The sequence below is a fragment of the Drosophila virilis genome, chromosome 3 (genome assembly GCF_030788295.1).
Source record: "Drosophila virilis strain 15010-1051.87 chromosome 3, Dvir_AGI_RSII-ME, whole genome shotgun sequence".
NCBI lineage: Eukaryota > Metazoa > Arthropoda > Insecta > Diptera > Drosophilidae > Drosophila > Drosophila virilis.
In genome coordinates, this window is record NC_091545.1 from 11,116,062 (window position 1) to 11,138,999 (window position 22,938).

At 41.9% G+C, this 22,938-nt stretch overlaps 2 protein-coding genes across 6 annotated transcripts in view; one reads left to right on the forward strand and one right to left on the reverse strand.

The window, feature by feature from the left end:
- Positions 1–22,076, forward strand: part of dpr6 (defective proboscis extension response 6) — a 92,188-nt gene extending 70,112 nt beyond the window's left edge. The window contains exons 7-8 of one of the 5 annotated variants that reach the window (XR_004303770.2): positions 18,918–19,361; positions 20,215–22,076. Coding sequence is in view for 4 of the 5 variants with exons in the window: in XM_015175764.3 (XP_015031250.1) it covers positions 18,918–19,288 (371 nt within the window). In the remaining variant the exon portion in view is untranslated. The other 4 variants (XM_015175764.3, XM_002047088.4, XM_070208619.1 and 1 more) reach the window with 4 other exon arrangements.
- LOC116650722 (FAS-associated factor 1-like) lies at positions 8,365–9,787 on the reverse strand. The gene is made up of 3 exons (XM_032435185.2): positions 9,652–9,787; positions 8,834–9,594; positions 8,365–8,769 (listed from the first exon to the last, which is right to left on the reverse strand). The coding sequence occupies exons 2-3, from the start codon at positions 9,464–9,466 to the stop codon at positions 8,425–8,427; spliced, it is 978 nt and encodes a 325-aa protein (XP_032291076.1). The 5' UTR covers positions 9,467–9,594; positions 9,652–9,787; the 3' UTR covers positions 8,365–8,424.
- Positions 22,077–22,938: the final 862 nt, after the last annotated feature.

Here is a 22,938-nt window from a genome sequence, read left to right on the forward strand (position 1 = left end):
GAGCCACAGTGCCACACACAGAAATCCTTTAGCCAACTTTGGCTCAAGCTGCAACGCTGTGTATATGTGTGTGGGGATTAGCTTTGTATTTTGTCACAGGAAATTACATTTTGCCTTAAGGATGCTAGAGCGCAAAAATTTCGTTTCATTGTTTGCGCGTGTGTTTGTGGGTGTGTGTGTGTGTGTGTGTGGGCGGAACGGAGTATCGTAGCCCAAAATGAGGTGCATGTCCTGCGCTTAAGGATTGCGACTACGACTTAAACTATGTTGTCCTCCTATCTAATCGAGTGTACGTGTACAAATGTCGTTGTGTGAGCTCAGCTCAGCTCCACTTCGCTTCGTCCCTTCTCCCAAATGCCTATTCGCCCAACTGGCCAACATCCTTTCACCTGCACCAAACGTAACTTTGGCTCCATTAGTATTTACACTACAACTTCGAGTACACACACATCTTGTATACTTCCTGTGTGTGTCTTAGTGTCAGCTGCCGTGGTTTCATCTCCTGGGCCAAATAATAGTTTGTTCCTGCTGCTGTTGATCTGGTTGCAGACAGCCGAACTTCGTTCAGCACTTAGCTTCTGCAAGAACATCAAGCGAATTCGTTGTTGCGTGTTTATTTAAATGGCAATGAAGCCAAAGTGTTGATAGACGCCATCTAATACACTGCCCGAAAACAACTGCAGTTCATTTCAGATTTGTGCCAACTGATAGTTGAGCAAATTGACACGAGCTCGGTTGGGCAAGGATTGGGGATTGAGGCATCTAGAGCGGGAAGTGAGCAGATCCATTTTAATTATGGCACGCCGTTGAAATTTTGAATTGCAAACAGAATACGAAGGCAGAAAAGTATCCTTTAATATGCCATTGAGATATTAATTAATCATGACAAATGGCAGTCGATGGGTGGGGGTTTGTATGTACAAGTAGGGGAAAGTTCAAGTAGAGGAATTTTCCTCAAATATGTGTATTATTCGAGGAGCTCCCATTTTGCAGTTATCGGTAAATGAGTTGATACGTCAATTTAATTCTTATTCTGGGGTAGAATTTAAAGCATTCACTTAAGCAACTCATCTACCTTGGAGTAAACTATTATTATAGACAGAACCTTTTATTTTTTTAATTTATTCACAAGTTGTTTGCCTTTTTGAATCTCAGATAATTTTGTTTACCCAATTTTATTAAATTTCCTTTTATCTTTTTTTGCTATCAAACATATTCTCAACTTAAAGTTGTTTTGTATTCGAACCTTGTTTTACTTATTACCTTACAAATTGCGTTGCATTTTGTAAACAGTATTTGTTATGAAGCCAACCTATTTTCGCATAGTGTAGCAGCCGCAGCGGCTGAAGCTGAGGCTAAAAACTTTAGCCATAACTTATGATAACATATCCGTGAGCGCCTATGCCTCAGTCCTGCTGCCTCTTCGCTGTTCATGTAGAGTCAATCCTTGGAGATTGCCGTCTAACATAATTCGGGCCATGTTCAACGAGCCACTGAAAGCCGCACCAAGTCGAACCAACTCCTTCGCAGCACACATGCACACACGCGCGCACGCACACACTCGCATAAATCCGCAGCTAATAATATACGGCTTTTGTTTATTAGATTCATACATTTTGTAGGCAAGTTGTGAGCAGCGTGTGTGTGTGTGTGCGGGTACGTGAGTGTAGCGGTGTGGCACTCATTATGTTTGCTTTTATGGCCGCACTGCGTGCTCCAATAGGCCCCCCAGCACTTCCTGGCCGCAGTGCAATCCCCAGCAGCCGCCCTCTTTAGGCGCTAACTTCTGCCTGAAGTGATTTTAATAAAATTGGCAAAGCGTGTAGGTAAAAACAACTTGGCTAACGGATGGGGTCGAAGGGTGTGGGGTGTGTGGAATGCGAGAAATGGCATGTAAATCCTGACCAGAAATCGCTGCCGTTGGCACATTTTTTTTTCTTCGACCTATGACGAAATCGAGCACAAATTGCATGATTTACGTAATGGAATAAATAAAATAAATTGCTTAATTTACTGATAAATTACTTGGGTACACACACACACAAAAGCACACGACATCGAATGTGTGTGCGTGTGTATGTATGCGTGTTTGGTTGACACACACACACACACGCACACACACACACACAGAGTCTACTTATGAAACGCATACCTCTGCACAGTTGCCGTTGTTTGCGGATATTGTGGTTGGCTTTCTACTTTGGCACTTTTTGTGAGATTAATTTTGGATCCGGGACAGGGCCAGGGCCGGGGCTCGGACTGCAACTGACCAGAGTACAGAGGCAACGCACCGACCACACACACACAGACTCACCCACCCATACCAGCACATTTGGGGGAATGTATAAACTATGTCTACTTAAACTAAAAACAAGCAGTTCTATGGCAAGGCAGGGACATGTATACACCTGGCCACAGCCGGTACTGGCCTCTTCCTGACCAGCTGCCTGCTGGCTATGGCCCGTGCGACGCATTTGTGGCATGCGCCAGTCAAGCCACCCGCACCGCTAACCTGGCTCGTATATTTACAAAAGATTTATGCCAAAAGCTAATTTCATGGAAAAACGTATTGTTCTTGGCCCACAGTGTGTGCAGGTGTGAGTGAATGTGTGTATGTGTGAATGTTCTTTCAGGTCAAGCAAAAGCAGCTTGCCATTAAACTAAAAACGGTCAGTTCGCTGTGAGACTTGCTTCGAATGTAATTATTTATGTTAATCGCTCTCTAAAGACGCTCAATATATCAAATTTGCACAGATTTATTATGTGCAGCCAGCTACAATATCTACCCTATATGCATGTGCTCAGGTGTGCAAATGTGTACGTGATAAATATGCGAACGTATTTACATTGGGTCGCCTAATTATCGTAATCCCTTCTATTATGCACTACTTTGATAGACTACTTCCATGTGGGTTCATTAAAACGGATTATATATAAATTAGTGCGTGCCGTTGATAAGTTTGTATTCAGAATGTTTAATAATTCAATTATGTTTTGTTCTAATCAATTGCCGCGTTAAGTGGGGCGTTAAGGAATTAAACATGCCCGGTAAGCCAGAAGCCAGTAGCACAGCTCGGTGATTGGACATGTTTGCAGCTGACTTGGTCTAGCGACTGGCTAACAAACTAATCGAAAGTCATTCGAGTGCTGCATAGGTCACTGGACACCACCAAAGCGTGTGCATAGCAGCACAGCCAGCAACAACAACAACAACAACAACAGACACAACAAAGTTAGCGAAGCAGAGCAGAGCATTTGCAATTTGCCATAGCTAATCTCAAAGGATATGCAGTATAATAAAGCAGCACGCTGCCTCCTTACTTCTCCCCCCTTGTGCTCTTTCACACTCCCTCTCGCTGCCACCTTCCCTTTCTCTCGCCCTGCCCAACGAGCTGTTAGTTCGCATTTTCAATTGAAATCTACTTTTAATATGCCCCCAACTGTGTGTGTTTATGACTGTATTGCATGTTTGTATATGTGGTTGTGAGTGTGTGTGTGTTGTTGTTGTTGTTGTTGTGTGTCTCCCAGCGTATGTGTCACAGCCATATGACCCCAAGCTGATAACTGAGAACAACACGATTCAGACATGTAGAGCTGAACTCATTCCGATTCGACTAAAACGGATATCAAAATTTAATTAAAATTTCATTTTGCAATTTTTGTCCCTGCCATACCCGATGCCTGTGCCCAGGCGTACTCGATACCTGCATTTTGAGAATTGGCAGCATTAAGCTGCGACCAAGCTTCATATTTATGCACTCACATTCCAGTTGCTGCGGTGCGGTGCTGGTGCTGCAATTGGTGGCTCAAACTCAATTATGACAACTCAAAGCATCAGCCAGCACACTAAAATGCCAAAAAAAATTCAATTATCTTGGCTCCGGTTTTGTTGGCCAATACGATAGATAGGACAAAGCGGGTGAACCTCCCTGCTGTTGTCTCGCTCGCGCTTTTTCCGACGGGCATTTTGTCATTTTCAAATTTGTCGCTCGACATGCGGCAACAGGAGCAGCAATGTGGCAACTTGACGGCGACTGCGACTGGTGTTGGTTGTTGGTGTTGGTTACATGCCATTCCGTGGCATAATGTTGGCTTTAGCATTAATGTCAGTCAATTCCACAGTCGTTGACCGCATGGTCGTCTGTGGGGATGGATATTCACGAATGTGATTTGAAAATCAAGTATTTTTTTTTTGTTGCCTTTGCTTTTTTTTTTCTTTTGTGAATGCGAATAAAGCGCATCAATCATTCAGTCGAGCATCAAGTGAGCTGAAGTGTACAGTAAATGTCACTGGCATGGCCAAAGGCCAACATGCCACATGCCGAGAAAGAAAGAGAGACGGAGACAGAGGCCAGTTGCCACACTCAAGCAAGGTCCGTGCCTGGTCTAGTCGAGGTATTGGACTTCCGTTTGGCCAGGCATTTCCGTTCGCCTCTAAGTGACAGCTCTGACTCAATGGCTTCAATCTCCAGCTGCCAGCTATGTTTATGCGCTAGTCCTTTTAACGTATTACAAATTGAAGATCATTCCGAAGCTAACCGATATACGTGTATGTGTGTGTGTGTGGGGATGGGGGTGTAGGAGTGCGTAACTACAACATAAAGAGACATTTGTCATTCTCTCAGTGTCTGCAAAAATAAAGGCTTTTTGTCTTATAGCTCACATGCAAACTAAGTACACAAGAAATCTTTATAAATTCATGAAATTGCAGAATATATAAACTTAGCACTAAAACACGTCTTACACATGTGTATAGCAATACACTCAAAGAAATATCCGAGCCCTTTATATAGTTGAAATGTTGGCAATGTTGGGTAAATGTTCAGTACTTTATTCTTCGCCTGTTCGATTTGAAGATATTTTTTATTCATTTCATTTTTTTAATTTTAATATAGACTATAATAAAATAATATGTATACAAATTGTTTGCCATTGGCTTAGTTGCTTTGGCTGAGTGCACACACACGTGTGTTCATATAATATTTGTGTATCTCAAATATCTGGCAAAGCTGTTGTTGTTGTTGTTTTCACATTGCAATTACCTTTGGCCCGGGGTCAGAAATGAAGCCATCTGTGTGAGTTCTTGTGACTGTTTTGCGGACCTGCTGTGCGATTTACCCGAGGTGACATATTCATTTGTTGGACATTTTCATTATTTCATACGAAACGAGAATCTGTTCGTAAGTTTGCCATTTTGACAGGTGGTAACATCTTCCCCACTTGCTCTCACTTCCTCCCTCACCCGCTCTCTCTTCTCTCTATGTGTGTGCGTTTTCAGCTAAATGCCAATTTGCCTGCCAGACTTGGCCCTTGTGTGCATATTTTGACTGCTTCTATAGCTGAAAATTGCATTTCGTTTATTAATTAAACTCCAATTTAGCTGGCGCAATTCAATTATGACCCTCTCAAGCGTCAATTTTAATTCGTTGCAATTTGTGGCGCATTTAACAAAAAAAAAAGAGCAGCTACAACGCACAAATTGCTTATTTAATATGCCAGTCGCATGAGTAGCTGCCATTTTATTGCCATCAATTTTCTACGAATTGCAAATAATTCAGCCAATGAAATCAATCAAGCTTTGATCAAACGCCACTTTAAATAAAGGCGCCAAATCCGACAACAATTTGCGCCGGTTCGCTTCACGGTTCACATCAATAAAGGCAACAAACCTTGCTTTGATACCCTGTTTTACCCAATCAAGCTCAAATGCACTTTCACTTGTATTTATTTATTTATTTTTTTGTGTACAAATTATGTTTTACACATTTTTTTTATTTCACATTTACACTTAACTTTACGCTCTTGTTTTGCTTTAATCAATTTTGACGGCAATTTATTTGTTTATTTACACAACAAAAACACGAAAAAGCCGTCCATTTGGTTGCCCAAACCTCATTTGTTCCTCTTACATTGTCTATTATAAACCCCAGAGAGCTGCCCTACCCTACTCTTACCCTAGTTTTCACAGTTTTCAGCAATTTTCTCTATCGTTGTGTAGTCACAATCCCGAAAAAAATAAAACAAAAACAGCGAAAGGCAAAAAAAAAAAACAAAAACGTGCAGCATATTCAAAATTGAAACATGGAAAATCGCACAACGTTTTTTCCGCATTTTCGCACAGTTTTTGTTCATCTCTTGTTTTTTTTTGAGAGAAAGAGTGAGACAGTTGGGTCGTGGGAATAGGCGGGTCATAGTTCATTGTTTTACGTGACGTATTGTTGGATAAACAAATGTTTATGTTTTTGCTCACTAAGCTGCGTATTTGTTAACACTTTGTTGGTCGAGAGATGGGGGCTAAGCCCTGATGCCTGCATCCGGCTGCAATCTTTCTTTTTGATTGGACAACGAGCAACGAGCTGAAAAATAAATTCATTTCAACGTCAGATGCTGAGAGTTTTTCTAATGCAAAAGTTGCAACAGATACTAAATCGCATTTGGCAACATTTGGCGAGGCGGTGGTTGGGGATCGAAAAGTGAAAGCAACTTTTGGCGGTCAGTTGGCTAATTGAAGGCTGCCCCACAAACTGTAGATAAAAGTATTGCATGCCACCAAGTCGAGATACTTAGCTGTTATGAATCATTTAAAGTAACTGCTACTGCTACTGCCACAGCTGCTGCGTGTTGCACGAAAAAATTTACTTAAACTTAAAAGCATTTGCTTTTAATTAAAAATTTCCACTTGCCGCACTTTGCCGCCGCACTGGGAATTACTTACAAAAACTAACATTGTATACACACACATAATCAATTTTGCTATGCAATTTTAATTACAAATTGTTGGCGTGGTGGTCAGCATAGTGTCACACACACACACACACACACACCCAAATGCACACGCACACCCGTTGGGTATGCGAGGGCGTGTGTAAATAGCTGCATAATGGATACGCCGCTTCGTCCCAGGGGCGTTACCACGCCTCGTTGACATTCTTGGAGCTGGCAGTGATGCGCAGACAGTGTCTGCAAGAAGTTAATACACATGACGTGCAACAAATTATATTTATCGCGCATCGCCAAGCATCAAATTATAAGGACGCAACGCAAACCGCAACAGCAAGGACCTCAGCTCAGCTGCGTCTGCCGCTGCCGCTGACTCTGTTCCTGCTGCAAATTGACGCTTAAGGACAATTTTCACTTCATTACACGCTGCTGCGGCTGCCGCTGCCGCTGTTGCTACCTTTTTGCTGCTACCCCTTGCTGCAACTGTTTTTCATGCAATTTTTTTCTCTGGCTGCGCTGCTGCCTGCTCGACGATTAATTCTCAAGTGTTGCTTAAGCGGCAAAACATGCAGCAACATCAAGAAAATGAGGCAAAGAAACGCCGGCCGCTGCCACCGTGAAATTACAAATTACGCCCGCCGGCAAAAGATGGCGCCACTGTTGCTGTCGCGGCTGCCGGCGCTGCCCGCTGTGCACCTTTGCATGCCTAATTTAATAAGAAAAAGTGCCAGCCTGTACCTGTACATCATTTAAAAGCAACACCTCCACACACACACACAAACACACACCCGCACTCACATACACATAATTAATTGTGATTGATAGAAGAAATTACTTGCCAGCGGCTTGGCGGGTTGCTCGACCGGGCCAAAACAGATGGCAGCGGCATCGGGCCAAAAGGCAAGATGAAAAATCATTTCACAAACTGTCCCAAATGCCGACACACCTACACGCACGCACACAGGTACACACTGATCCGCACACCTGCACACGGCAAATGGGACATCATAAAGAAACTCAATTTGTTGCCGCTCGAGCGATTTGTTTGCCACGCAAATGAACAAAACGAGAAACAAGCCAAATGCCCGAAATGTAGGTGTTAAAGTAGTTGTGTGTGTGTGTGTGAGATTGCATATGCAGCAAAAAGCGTTGGCCATTTTAATTTATGTCGCTTGGCAGCGCTTTGCTAAGCAGCTTAACATTTGGCCCAAACACCTGAAAGGACACAAGCAGCTGCCTCCACCCGGAGCGACTACAGCATAACCTTAAAATATAGCCAAAGACTAAAAACAACGGCTTAGCCAAAGCACTGTAATAGGTATGCTGTGTGTGTGTGTGGGGGTGTGTCGTTGTGTGTGTGTGTGAATATAATTCGCTAGCAAATTGAAAATAAACGCAGGGCGCTGACTAAAAAACGCGCTGCTACTTTTTACCTCGTTTATCTAAGTGTGTGTGTAGAGTGTGTGTGTGTGTGTGTGTGTGCAGCCAAGCTCGCGTCGCTAAGCTACAAAAAGGCTCTGAGTAAGCGAAATGTTCCTGCGTTCAGTTTCTTGCTCATTTCTCACAGCTATATATCTCAGATATATATATATATCTATATATATATTCATAAAATATACATTATAATATATATCATATATATCATATCTTTATAATTATTTATTCAAAAGCCATGTTACTATTCAATCACATTGTGTTTATTATTTAAATTAAAAACTCCTTAAGCTCAATAGCCTCCAGCAGTCGCAATTGCAGTTCATCCAAACCAATATTGCCGGGAATAATAAAAGAGTTCATAGAAACTATCAGAATGGCTGGCAGTTGATCGAGTTTCATACCGGCAGCCAAATCGACAGCCGTCTGACCGCAGTGCTTGCCCAGCCTGAGTAGAAAGAGTTTTTCGTTGCTTTTGCAGGTCAGATCCCAGCCATAGAGCACAAAGTTGTGCTTCAATAGCTCCAAAAGGCTCTCGTCCTTCAGCAGGCGATGGCAAAATATGTTTGTCAGAATACTTGCGCCATGATGCAAATAAATGGCGAATAACTTGTGCTGCAAAGATAAACAAAACAACAACAAAATAAGTTTCGCAACTGCAGAACGCGAGTATATTTACCTCATTCTCCAGATTGGAAGCCTTGGCCAGTTGCAACGCGCTTTCAAGGCTGCCCACATGAAACTCCGGATGTGGTGCCCCAAAGCGTTGCTTGTAATTATCCACAAACTGCTTGGAGCCGGTCGCCTCGCAGATTGTTCCGTCGGCTATCAAATGGATTGGCGCCGGCTTTGAGTCGCAGCAAAATAATTGATAGCCTCTTAAATCAGACTCGGAGTCCGATTGGGATTCATCCGAGGAGCTGTCGGAATACTCATATTTATCATCCGCCTCAAAGTCACTGCTCGACTGCGAGTTGTTGTGCGGTGTGGTGCTCTGCACCACAAAAGTGTGCCTGCGTCCGATGCCCGACTGGGCCAAATTGGTGGCATTGTCAATGGCCACGTCCAGTGGCCAGCCTGACCAGACCTGATGCCTTACCGGTATGTCGGTTATATAATAGACATCAGTTTTCAGCTCCAGCAATGTGGTGTTCGCCGGCAATGTCAGCGAAATCGAGCGTCCATCCGGCTGCATCGAGATCTTGATTTTATAAATACGACTGTCGTCATCTTTAGCATCCGCTTCATTCAGAATCAGTCTGTCAGGGTTGGGCAATTCTTGCTCCTCTTGTTGCTTTAAATCGTGCTCCATTTCCCAGCAAATGTCTCTTGGTGAATTGCAGTTGAAATTGCTTCGGAAAACGCAGCACAATTGTAATGCTTGGCTCCGTTCCAATTTATTTTCTTTCACTTTACTCTCTTGCTGTATACCGCTTCCACCTGTTTTTCCTTTTCTTTATTTTTTATATCAAATTGTCATTTCGTTTATCGATTTACCTGTTGGTCGCCAAGCTGCCGCCTGCTCCAAGCTGCAAATCCCGAAAAAAAATAAAAAGATTGCCTGAAATAAATTCAAACAAGCTGCAAAATGTTATACAAAACTTTTATAATTAAACGCTAAGCACACTTGGATATTATTCTACACGTAATGAGGCGAGTGCGTGCTTTTTCTATCTGGTATCAAGTTTCTTTTAGCTGTATTCCCGTTGTTGTGCGAGCAATTTCTAATTTAAAGTTGAAAAAAAAAACTGATTGCAGCAGCAGCATAAAATTGCACGTTTTGGCCAAACTTGAGTAAACAAACAAATGCGCTAACATGGCTGAGGGCCATCGCATGACCACGCCCACTTGCCGCCCAGACGACGAAAGCTGACTGTTGCAGCTGCCAAATGGGCAGCGCGCAGTTTACGCTCATTGCACGCTACCAATAACTACACACACTCACACGCACACACGCACACACACACAAGGGGCAACACTTTGCCGGCAGCACTTAATTACAAAATGGTTTTTTTGGGCGAACAGCGTAAGAAGCAGCTGCTAGCCGCCTTAGGCAAGCTTCCTTGTGTATACGTATATGTGCCTATGTCTGTGTGTGTGTATTATTTTGCTTGTCTTGTTGCTTTTGCAGCTGCAGCTGCAGCTACGTCTTGCTTCTGTCAATTGCAACATGCGACGTTGCGCTTTTTGTGCCAATGATGATGGCTACAAATTCAACCGACCAGCCCTACTCAACCCCCTCACAGCACACCCACCCAAAAGTGGGGCTGAGCTGACTGTCGCAGGCAGCCTAATAGGTTTTTTTTTTGTTATGCCCAGACATTTGTGCAACCCCCGCGCGTAGAGAATAAGTTGGGGCAACTTAAGCCAACGTCGCAACAACCCCAACTGTTCTGGTTCTGGTTTTTCATCCACCTCGAGCTGGGTTCTTGCCTGGTTCTGTTGACGGTTTTTAAAATTATTACATCTTATTTACAATGTGCGAGTTGTTGTTGCTGCTGTTGCCTGCGCTTTAAGGCGTGGCAGCGACATGTTGTTGCGCCTGCTGCTTGTAACAAAAGAAATGTTGCAAATTAAGCGCTCGGCTGCGTGCGGCGCACAAGTTTCAAGTGCGCTGCAAACAGAACAAAGCAAGCAGCAGCAACAACTGCAATTGCAGTAAAATTAAATAAAAAATGTTCATGTTTCTTTTTATGCCATGCAATGCTCACATAACAGCACACAAGCACACACACATACACGCACAGATATTGTTGAGTTGCTGGTAATTGTATTTCGACATTTTTGTTGCACGCTGCGTATGCGTAATATTTTATTATGCAGCATTTTTAATGCCGCAACAAGCACTACGCGAAAATATGTCATCGTTTTGCAAGCGCTTTAACCGCACAACTTTATTTTCCTTTTAATTTTATTTGTTGCAAACCCCAGTCCCTTCCCCCCTCTGTTATTCAAGTGCGACAAACTCATTTTGCGAGTCGGTTACTTGAAATTGGATTAAAGTTACTGCCGCTGCTCTCAGATTTGTATTTGCTGCGCTGCAAACTTTTTAACAACATTTCCCTTGAAGTTGGCTTTAATACATGTCCAGTTAAAATGCCAGTGTCCGCTTGGTCAGCCAGCAGGGTGCAGGGTCTTGGGCTGGGGCTGGTGGAGAGGCAGCTGAGTGTCGAGTTTCATTTCATGCACACGACAATATCAGTGAAAATGCCGGTAATAATATTTGAGGTGCTCCGCAATGGCGCCTGCAATGGCATATGTGTAGTGCACGTTCCACTGTTAGACAGCCCAATCCCCGCCCCCGGCTCCCCCCAACTGGCTGTCTGCCACTTACACGGTGCCTGGCAATGGGCACGTCGAGCAGCTCCCCAGCGGCCGGTCCGTAAAAGCTGACCCAGAATGCAACTTGTGCTGGTTAGTTGGCAATGTCTGTGTATCTATGTGTATGTGTGTGTGTAAGCTGAGCTGAAGCTGCAATGTTTTACTAACCACAAAATGCTGTAACTAAACGCGTACTCACACATGTAGATAGATAGAGCTGGGAGGACACGAAGCATACAGCACTACTTATACAGCACTTGAGGCAGCTGCACAGGTAAAACTGCAGCTTGTTTCACACGAGGTATGCGACGCATACACGCTTAGTTTGGCAACTTTGCCACAAACACACCCCCTCATACACACACACACACACCCGCAACATATTGTTATGGCCATGCCAAAGTTCTTGGCCCCAAAAATTGTCACCGTTTCTGGTTGCAATGTTTAGCACATTGACAGCATAAACTTTAACTAACATTTTGATATGGACCGGACTATCCCAAGGCGCGTGCACATGAAATTGTTATAAATGTGTGCGATATAGATGTTCTTTAAGCTAAGCTCTTCAGTGCGAAATATGCAGTTTTTTATCTTGAAAATATTTGCCTTTGCCTCTCCTGGCTACAACAAACAACAAACAATTCTGAAACTTTTGTTTATTCTTTGCTAAAATGCATTCATTTAATTAGTTTCAAAAAGGCATTCACAGTATTTGTTAGCAATATAATGAAATTTCACATGAAGCTTTTTCTATAGAATTGCCAGTTCTTTTCTTTGGTAGAGAGAAAAATGTGCATTTTATTTGATACACTTGTTGCATTCATCTCGAGTCTTATTTCTTTATTCACCGAAGCTAAAGTGCTAAGAAATCAAGCCAAGGAAAAGCTTTTGAAACCATAACTTGAGATAGTTATAATACATGAGATTCGTATCCGATTTGCAGTTTTTCAATAAAACGCATTTAATTAAAAATCTGAAAGGCTGTCTGTCAATTTGAATTTGTTTGCGCACAACTTTTGTTTTTAAAGCGAAAACAACTTAATTGCATGTAATACAATTTACTCTGGTTGGGCTTTCGAGTTGAAAGCTAACTTGACGCTAAGTGCACTTTTGCCTGATTTGGCAATCATTTAAGCACCGAGTCAGTCAATCAGTCAGTCAATAAGCTTGACATAGGCCAGCAACATAATCCAATTGCCTGGCCACGTAATGGGCCTAGCCGCACTGCACCAAATCGAATGGCAAAATTACGTCTAGTCTGTGAAAGGCGGCTGGTAATGTAATCTTGTCAGAGGCTGGGCGGCTGTTTAATCAGGCGTCAAACATCAAAAAACTAATTCAAAATCCTCAAGCGCATCACACTGCGTATGAGTGTTTTTTTTTTTTTTTTGCTGTTGCTGTTGCTGCTGAAGTGTAGAGTAAGAGGGCTTTGCTTTGCGAGGCAACGAGTTGGAAGCCAGTGAGTGCGCGTCTGCAGTGCTTTGATAAAATTCGTTAGATAAATCAGCAGGAAAGTGTTGAAGTATTGGAAGGGTTGGTGTCGAACCCTTTGAGCACTTGCCAGCCAGCAAAACTAATTGAAATCCGAACGAAACTCATTTATTTGCTCTCCAAATTAGAAATCTTTGCAGCTGGCTGCCAGGCAGCAGACAGGAATAAGGAAGCAGCAGGCAGCAGCTGTCAGCACAGATAATTTAAATAAAATATTTGGCCTGCAGATCAATATAAATATAAGTAATGCATACTTTTAATAAGTGTACATAATTCTCATGTAGAAATTTGCAGGCTCGTGCTGACAAGTAAAATGCAACTATATGTCCATTTCTTGTGGCCCTTTTTTGCACGATTCCTTTGCTTCTGTGTGCGCAAATCCGCTCGATAACGAAATAAATTGCTTTCAGCAAATGCTTAGTGCTTTGATTAATAGCCACAACCAGCAACTGGTTCTCGAATAAAGCAACTTCTGGCCACACTTTGCCGCTCCTTGTTGCTTCTTTTGCTTTCTTCCTTACTGATGAGCACACATTTGCTCAAATGTGCTGCGTGTGTGTTTGTGCCGTACGAATTTAATTGAGTGCTAAATGGCACGTAAACTGATAGGTCAACACACACACACTCGCTCGCAGACACACAGTCGAATAGCATAGACAAACTTTTGCTTTCGAAGGCGTTGCCAAGGACATGCGCTAGAAAACCCAAGTATGTGCATCAATGCTACACGTATGTCAGCAGACGGTGGCAAGGGCGAGCACTTGCCAAATTGTGTGGGCGTCAATTAATTTCTTTACACATAATGGAAACTTTACATTTGTTAGCCATTCAAAAAGTATGCAAGACTCTTTCGATTTTCCCCCTCCTTAGCGCAAATTTGCTAGCAGAGTGCGTCACATTAGCAGCGCAATTTGTTTGGTAATCCCCATTTGGCAAGACTTTGTGCTTGGCTGAGCAGCAAGGCCTTTTTGGCCAGCTAATCCCAAGTGTTGATGTACACATGTGTGTGTCGGTGAGTCGCTTGGTAAGTCAACACGTGCAAATAAAGCATTCAAGTAGCCAAACAGACGGACAGAGAGACATAGAGACAGAGAGACAGGACAACGTCAAAGGCGCCTTGACCGCAATGAGTGAAATGAGAAGCGGTTCAGCTCTCTGTCAATGTATTGGGCTCATTCTCAATCTCAGTGTGGGTTTGACTTATACAAACAGTAAACCACGCACACACACACACACTCACACACACACACACTCACACACACCCACACACTAGCCACACGCATTAAACGAGCTCAGTCGCCGCACGTCTCAAGTTTATCAAAAGACAGCAAATAAAAATAGAGAGAAAAACGGCAACGAAAATGAAACGCGCTAAAGGCAAACCTACAGATAAATAGAACTAGATATAGACACATATACAGCGATAGAGAGAGAGAGAGCGAGAGAGACTGTGAGAGAGATGGCAAATAGAGCTGGCCAGCAGTAATAACAACAAGAACATAACCACACTTAATTCATTCGTGATTTATATGAGTCGCTTTCAGGGACTTCAAATGTGGCTGTTGCTGGGCTCTGGTTTTTTGGCTTAAATTGTGGATTGGAGGGGGGATGCGGTGTTAGAGCGGCTTCAAAAACTAACGAAACTATTTTTGCGGTCTGCCCCAGAAGCTCACCAAAGTGCTAAGACTTGCAGTGTGCATTCGTTTTTGGCCACGGCTCTCAATTAAAAATTCCTCTTGAGCTGCTCAAAATTCAATTCAAATTTTCGGCCCAGATTCTTGTAAGCCCAGCAAAAGCCAGCAAAACCGCTGATAAAGTACGACAGCAGCATCCACACACACTCACACACACAGTCACACATACATACACAAATCTAGAAACTTGGCTAAGCCATGCAAAAGCAAGTTTCAATTTTTTGGCTCGAAACGCCATTTTGTCACTTTGACAAAATTGTTGCTACTTTTCAAATGGGCGGGTGGTCAGAGGGAGATTTCAAACAAAGAGGGGAAGTTCGACCGGGGGCCCAACTTGTCGTTGAAGTGACATTCAATTATTATTTCAGGCAGGGCAACAAAAAGTTTTGCAACAAAACGAAACGAAACGAAATTTAGCTACAAACGAGCAACGACAATATTGTTAGAAGATAGTATTACAGGCAGACAAATGTCGGGGACTGCAGAAGAGATACTCACGAAGACACTGATACACGAACAAACAAACAAACAAACCGACAGACAACGGAGGGAGAAAGGGACAAACAAACGGGCGGACAAACAGACAGGCGTAGAGATAGACAGTTAGATAGATAGTTGGATAAGGAGAGGAGCATAATGCGTATTTGCGCATTAAATGCAAAACTTGGCAAATAGTTTTGTGCCAAAAATAAAATCCAAACAAAATTTAACAGCAACAAAACTGAAAAGAATTGAAATTAAATGAAAATCAAAACTTTTCAATTGCTTTTTAAGCATAAGAGACAGCCTGGCCGAAAGCGGCCGATGAGCTGTGAAGCTTAACTTTATTTTGCAAAGATAAAAGTGCCTAACACTTTAGGCAGCACGATTTTACCTCAATTAAGCTGCAGGCAGGTAGAAATGAAGACTTCTCGATACATTTTGTTTTGCCTGTGATGAAGAATACCACACAAATTGTTACTATCTTGACTGTTACACCTCATTAGAGGAATGTATGCCATGCAAGATATACGAGCGATATATTTTTAATAGGTAGATTTTAATGGATATTGGCAAAAAGTGTTGCAAGTTGGGCAGCCGAATGACTCGAAGGCAGGCGAGTGCGAGTGCGAGTGCTCGCAATTTGGGCAGAGCCCAGAAGCATGCAGCTTAAAATTAATGACAGCGAAGTAAATGTCAGCGTAGAATGAAAAACAAGCCCGAAATGCCAGGCGCAACTTTACCAACCGCGACGTGTGGCAAAAACAATAACAGGACGTGGACAAGGACAAGGACGCAGAGGAGAAGGAGGAGGAGCAGGAGGTGGAGGATATGAACGTGCATGTGGATGTGAATGTGGACAGGCACGGGGAGCTCGAAGGACGCTGACTGCGATGCATGGCTTCCGGTTTTTGTTCGCACGCTGGTATTTTCCATGCCCTGCCGCCTTGCTGCCCTGCCACGGCAGCCATTGCCATTGCGTGCGCGAGTGTCGCATATGCACATTTTATTTATAAACTCGCAGCAAAGTAGAAAATAAAAAGCGTCCAGCTTTGAGCGGTATGCACCTCAGCAGGCGTTGCAAACCCTCGCAGCCTGGGCCCCTGCTGGGTATTGCATGTGCTGCGATAAAAGTGGTAAAATGCTTATCAAGCTCAAGCCGGATGTGCACGGTGTCAAACAGTGGCAGCCGTAGACGGTGGGGCCAGTAACAGCAGCTGCAAATAGTTTTTATGGCAACTGTAATATAAGCGGTAGTTTAATGCATAATTGAAAAGCACGCAAAGTTAAACAATAGAGGCGCGCATCGGGGCAGCCGATCACAGAAAACACACGGATTACACTGGCATGCAGTCGAATAAATATATGCGGGCAGGGTTAAACATAAAATCAGACACGGTTGCGAAATATTTTGCCAAATACTGTCACACTAAGGGCAGAAGAAGTATAGACGGCCACACAGAAACATCGTCACACTTACATGCTAATAATGCAATTCGTTATTTGGGCCCCTTGTTTTGTTAACCAGTGTAAAGCAGTGGTACGGGCCACGAATTCGCTTCATTGACCATATTGCTCGTATTTGACTTAATTTACAAGTCACAACACGAGACGTGACGCGGGCGAAAAACTCTGGAGAAATTTCTGTCAAATCACAATTTAATGGCAATCAACATTTTAGCTATTTCGCACTTACTTGCACTTGATAATGGTAATTATTTAACAATAAGTGTGCGATGGAGCACGAAGCGGAAGCACAAATGAACTGTGAAATGTTTTTACAATTATAAGTGCGAGACGCACTTGGAAATAATTGCACAAACACACACACACACACACACAAAGAGCAGACCTGCAGCACAGTCTGAGTGCGAATAATTTGTGAATCAGCATTGATTAGCATATATATAAGTATATATAGAGATATGCTAATTGAATGCCCACTTAAGCCAAATCAGGCTAAATCGGCGCTTTGTGTCACACTTGAGATGCACTTAAAGAGCGTTCTCTCAGCCGTCAAACATTACTCGTCTTCATCCGGCGACTGCACAAACAAAACGCGCTATAAAATGTAAAAATACTGCCAAAGTATGCAAAGCTCCTCATAAAAACACTCAAAAAATAACGTGCATTGCAACTGTTGGCTGCTGTTGCTGCTGCTGTTGCTGCTGCTGCTCCTGTTGCCGGCACGTCCTTCGTCCTTCGTCCTGCATCCTTCGTGTGCGTGCTATTGTCTGTGTCTGAAGCTAGCTACTTGCTTAGCTCCTTCCTGCCGCCTTTGCATGCCCTGGCTTCCTTCCTGAAAATCCATCAGCGCTAATTTTGCATATTTTACTTGGCTCTTACTTTATTTTTTTTTTTGCTCTATCTATCTCCCTCTCGCTCTCCAGTTTATGCGCTTTTATTTGGCTTAGCCGGCTTGTGACTTGTGTTTTCACAGCCGCAGCCCAAAGATATTTTAGATATGCGCAGCTAAGGGCAATCCGGATTCTGTGGCCTTGTGTCTGCTCTGATGATGAATTATGTGCGCCACGTACGTTATTAATAATTCCAGTCCTGTCAACAAATACATTGTTACATTTGCCCCAGCTCACACCTCTCGGCCACAGGCCGCCCACGTTGCGTATGCGTAATATGTTTATTTTCAACGCTGCGGCTAGAAATTTATTAAGCAGCTGCTGCGCAGCTCGAGCCGCAACATTTGGAAAAAGAAAAAAAACCAACTCAAATAGAAGCCTGCGGCTGGCTGGGGTTGGCAGCACTGGAAGTACACGCCTTTGCGTGCTTTCAGCACAAGGACATACGCAGTTATATCAGAGCGTTTCTATCAACTCAGCTTGTTTATATTGAATTCAATCCAACTTTAGCTAATACGATCGTCTCATGTAACGTGCAGCAGTTGCCGCTGAATCAGCTGCGACATTGCGCATACGCCGCGTGTTGCGTCATCGGCTAGCCGAGCTGAGCCGCGGGCCGAGGGCTGCCGAGTGCTGTTTGTTTGCACATTGTATTGAGTTTCAAGTGCACAAGTTAATTGCTTGAAAAATTGAACTCAATCAATTACCAGCACACACACAAAGCCACGCGATATGTGCGTGTGTGTGAAAGAGTGTGAGAGAGGAGAAGAGGCAAGGCGTTGGCTCCCGTGGGCAACAGTTTTTTGTTTAAAAGGACCACACACATCGCATGCACACGCATCGAGTGTGCGTGTGTGTGTTAACACCCCACTTAATAACGCCAATTAATTTTATGCTGTTGCATATTTACAGGCGTTGCGGATATTTTATTGTTTCGGCATAAATGGAAATATTATTGTGAAATTTAATAGATTTAATTTATTTAAATTACAAAATTCGTCACAAATTAGCTAATCATTTGCTTTGCTGCCATTTGCATTTAAATGTCGCAAGCACACGAACTGACAGCTGACGGCAAATCAAATGTCGGCACTTTCGGGGCAACTGTGGCAACTGGGCAAACAGAAGCTGCACATTAATTAAACATTTATATGTTATGCACACACGCACACACAGACGGCTACAAATAAACACTTGTATGTGCAAAAGCCAAACAGAGCGCAACAAATAAAGAGACAAGCAGCAACAAGAACAACTACTTCAGTTGGCAGCCAACTTGCCACACACAAACACAGCCACATCCACACACACACGCACACACACAGAGATAGTGAAGCAAACTCACAATTATTTAGTTGCTTATTGTTCAAGTACAAATTTAATATCTAAGCTCAAGACAATGCAATAAAGTTGAAATTAGTTCGGGCCATAATTTCAGGTGAACATCCGGAGGCAATGCAAACTGGCTCATCCGGTTGCCAGTACAATTGGCTGACAATTGTCATGCTGCTGGGCCTGGTGCTCGGTTACAGTCAGCGGCAGCAGCAACATTGTGCCACACTCGCCACATGGGGCACTCGCAGCCGAGACGTCACGCTCGCGGCCAGTGAAAGTGACATTCGAGGAACAACAACATCATCAGCAGCAGCAGCGGCAACAGCAGCTGCGAAACGTGCTGCTGCTGGCGGCGGCCTTGAAGCGTCGACAGCGGTTAACCGCAGCAGCAGCAACAGTCGACAGGCGTGCCACGCCCATTCCTACGCCCAGGCTAAACGCTGCTGCCACAGATGATCGCTCGCAGCCGGACTTAACAACGCGAACTAAGCAGCCACATGAAATGTGTGCGCCAATGTATCCACAATGTGTATGTATCTATATATCTCAATGTGTATGTATCTGTAACTGTATTTGTATCTGTATCTGTAAGTGCATATGGTATGACTTTCACGGCTAGCTAAATAGCGGCATATTTAGTCATTGGTCAAGTCCTGTTGCCAGTTCTAAACTAGCAATTCATATGTGTACAACTCTTAAGTAGATGCTGGCGCACTCCTAGCGAAAATGTTCCCTCGCATCCCCCCGCCCCGCCCCCTACATAGGCAAATGAATTAACATTTAATGTGTATTTTGTATAGTTTAAGCAGCGTGTAAATAACTAACGTAAACTTATTAACGTAATTGCAATATCAAATGTATCACACAACAGCAAATAAGCAAACAAAAATTAAAAAGAAAAAAAAAGACACATAAAATACAAATAGTGAAAAAAAAAAGGAAATACATAAAAGCGAAGCGAGCGAGGCGCTTTAAATAATTAGATAAAAAAACGTGGCAGCCACAGCAGAAATAACACTCACAGATTGAGTGGCCATCAAATATTTAAATTAATTTCCATATAATGCAAATATTTGCTCAGCGCATTTTTTCCACACCAGCTCCTATGGTATGCTCATATTTATATCTTGTAAATCATTGAATGCCATTTAATTTGGTATATCGATATGACAAATAGTAAGATATAGAGCACACCTGCTTGGAAAAAAGCTGGAAAGACCTGGCAAATATCAAATTATGCCCTCAACTTATCATGTTGTGCTTTATATATTTATTTTAAAGCTGCTCTTGATTACTGTTTAAATATTTGTTAATCGTATTAAGCTGCGTTATCTGAACATATTTTTAAAAAAATATAATATTTATTTATTTTATTATTGCAGGCATCAGAAATAACAGCTTTAATTGCGTTTCATTTGACTTGATTCGAACTTATGTTTGTATACCCTTGTAGAGGATATTATAAATTTGTTATGAAATGTGTAACGCATAGAAGAAGTCATCTCCGACACCATAAAGTGTATATATTCTAGATTAGCAACAACGGCCGAGCTTATGTCGCCATGTTTCTGTTTCGATGTCTCTCAGTTTTATGTTCCATTATGATTCTCATGCATATGTGAGGTCTTATCTACTATAGGAAAGATCGGTTGATCCTAAAGGATCCCAAAATATTCTGTTTTCAACAAGCTCAGCATTTTCAAGCTGCACTATTCTCACATATCTACAAAGGGAATATGTCATAAAGTGTATTAATTCTTCGGCAGGCCGAAGATAGCCTTTCTTCCATGTTTTTAATTATATTTGGATGAGTTTAATAAATATATTTTTATGTTTGCCATTTGATTCTGTTTGACTGTGAATTCTATAAATTAATTTAATTTGAAGCCACTTGATGTTGGAATTTGCATTTGGCACTGGACAATGCAAATTGCTAACTCAATAAAAATTCTGTTGACACGCCACATAAATGCCGCATACATTTTAATCAATTGCCATAGAAAAAAATTCAGAATTTTTGCTAACTTTTATTTGTTACACACAAACACAAATATAGCTCAATTATTGGCTATAAAGTTATCAAAATTGGTAATGTAATTGAAAATAGGTGGCTGAGGCTGTGGCTGCACGTCGTGATGCAAATTGAACTACAATTAAATTATAATTAAATTTAATCTAAGGCCACGTTATAATTTGCAATCAATATTGTTGCTGCAATGCAGGCAAATATAATAGCCGTAATAATAATTATTATATTAATATTAACGATATTAACAATAACAGTTTGTCCCATTCCAATCAACATAAGTTAATGTTAGTCACATAACTATAGCTGACATAAGTATGCATATGTCTGCTTGATTGCAATATAAAATAAGATTATAAAATGATATGTTGGCCACAATAAGGTGCACTACTTTCATGCAACCTTTGCCTTTGACATTCGGTTTTACGCGAAAATCAAAAAACTTCCTTTATTCTTCAGGTGTAAGGCGCATAATTACCCAACAAAACACAAACAACTCACCTAATCAATCAAAATGTAAACTGTTTATAACCTTTATATATATACTCTATATATATATATATACATACGTATAGGGTATAAGTGTATGGAATAGCAAATGCCAGCCAATTGGTTATGTTGAAGCCTAAAAAGGTTTGATAGCAACTATTTAAACACAGCATATTAATTACACTTTTATTGTAGGTCATCAGACAAAATGAATTCCTGTACATTAAAGTTAATTAGTGCAACTTTTGGAACCTTGAATGTGCGAGTGTGTGCGAGTGTGTAAGTGTGTGCGTGTGTGCGTGTAATCCAAATTATCCACATAAGCTGCATATTTAAAATACCATATTATATTAAAACAACATCATGGCATAGTTATGCGCTTGAATAAAGCAATTGAAAATTGTATGAAAGGAAGCTAAACAAAAATAACGAGTACTTTTAACTGTTGAATTCAAATACAAATAAATTAAAAGAACAGTTAATTAAAAGCTAGTCCAAATATGTATTATAATAATATAGTGTAATACTATGTATAATTGGACGGTCAAAATCGATAACGAAAACAAAAACAAAAACAAAAACAAATGAGCACACGCGTAAGCATGACATAATATAGAAGACTTAGCAAAGCATTACAACAATAACAGAACTCATAGAAGCAACAACAAAAACAAAAGCCATTTGAAATTGTCGCCAGTATAAAAGACACAAAAAGAAAAAAACAAAGCATTTGTCAGTAAAAAACATAAATTGAGCGTGTGCACGTCGTGCCACTGCAAAAACAACATCAACAAATGCAAATATGTACATTAAATAGTGCAAAATGAAACACAATTAAACATTTTTTTATTTAAAAGAAAAAGAAGGCAGTTACGTGTTTTGATAACTTTACGATTTGGTGCAACTCGTGCGATTTGCGACTTTCATTTCTTTTGACATAAGCTGTTCAATTATTTATGCAAACTACAATACAATGCAGCAGCAGCAGCAGCAGCAGCAGCAGCTGGCATAATACCCTGCCCGCCTGCTTGCCCACCTAGAAAATAGGCAACGACAGCCGAAGAAATGAAAAATAAGCTGCAACGTATGCGTGTGTCACATGTAATCTCGGGATTATAGACAGCAACAACCAGGCAGATCGAAGCAGGGTCCTCTCGCCCAAACAGCCGGCAACATGGCAGTTGGGCACTTTGAAAAACTGGGTCAGCAGATAAATCGAAAGGGCTTAAACATGAAACTAAGGTATCAATTTCATGGCCGAGCCCAAATATTACATGCTCTTTTACCTATTAATTTTGAGAATAAAATGCCCTTTTATTTACGTACTCAAATTATTTTTACAGATTTTGAGCAACATTTTTTAAAACGAATTTTCGTAAGAATGGCTTTTGGGCTTTCTCATAGATTTATTTCAGAATGCGCTTCGGCTTTGTCTCTCAAAGTAAGTAAAAATAAACTTTAAGAAAACCTAAATTGATAATTAATAAATAAGTGCTGGAAAAGGGCGCAGAAAGGAAATGCTACATAAACTGCTTACAGCCAGCACAATATCCGCCTGCACTGCTTGCCACTGCTTGACTTCAGTGCGAGT

Excerpts from the sequence above, each read along its gene's own strand:
- LOC116650722 (XM_032435185.2), bottom strand. The coding sequence starts at position 9,466 with ATGGAGCACGATTTAAAGCAACAAGAGGAGCAAGAATTGCCCAACCCT. Across the intron at positions 8,770-8,833 it reads CTTCCAATCTGGAGAATGAG|CACAAGTTATTCGCCATTTA; the intron begins GTAAATATACTC and ends TTATCTTTGCAG.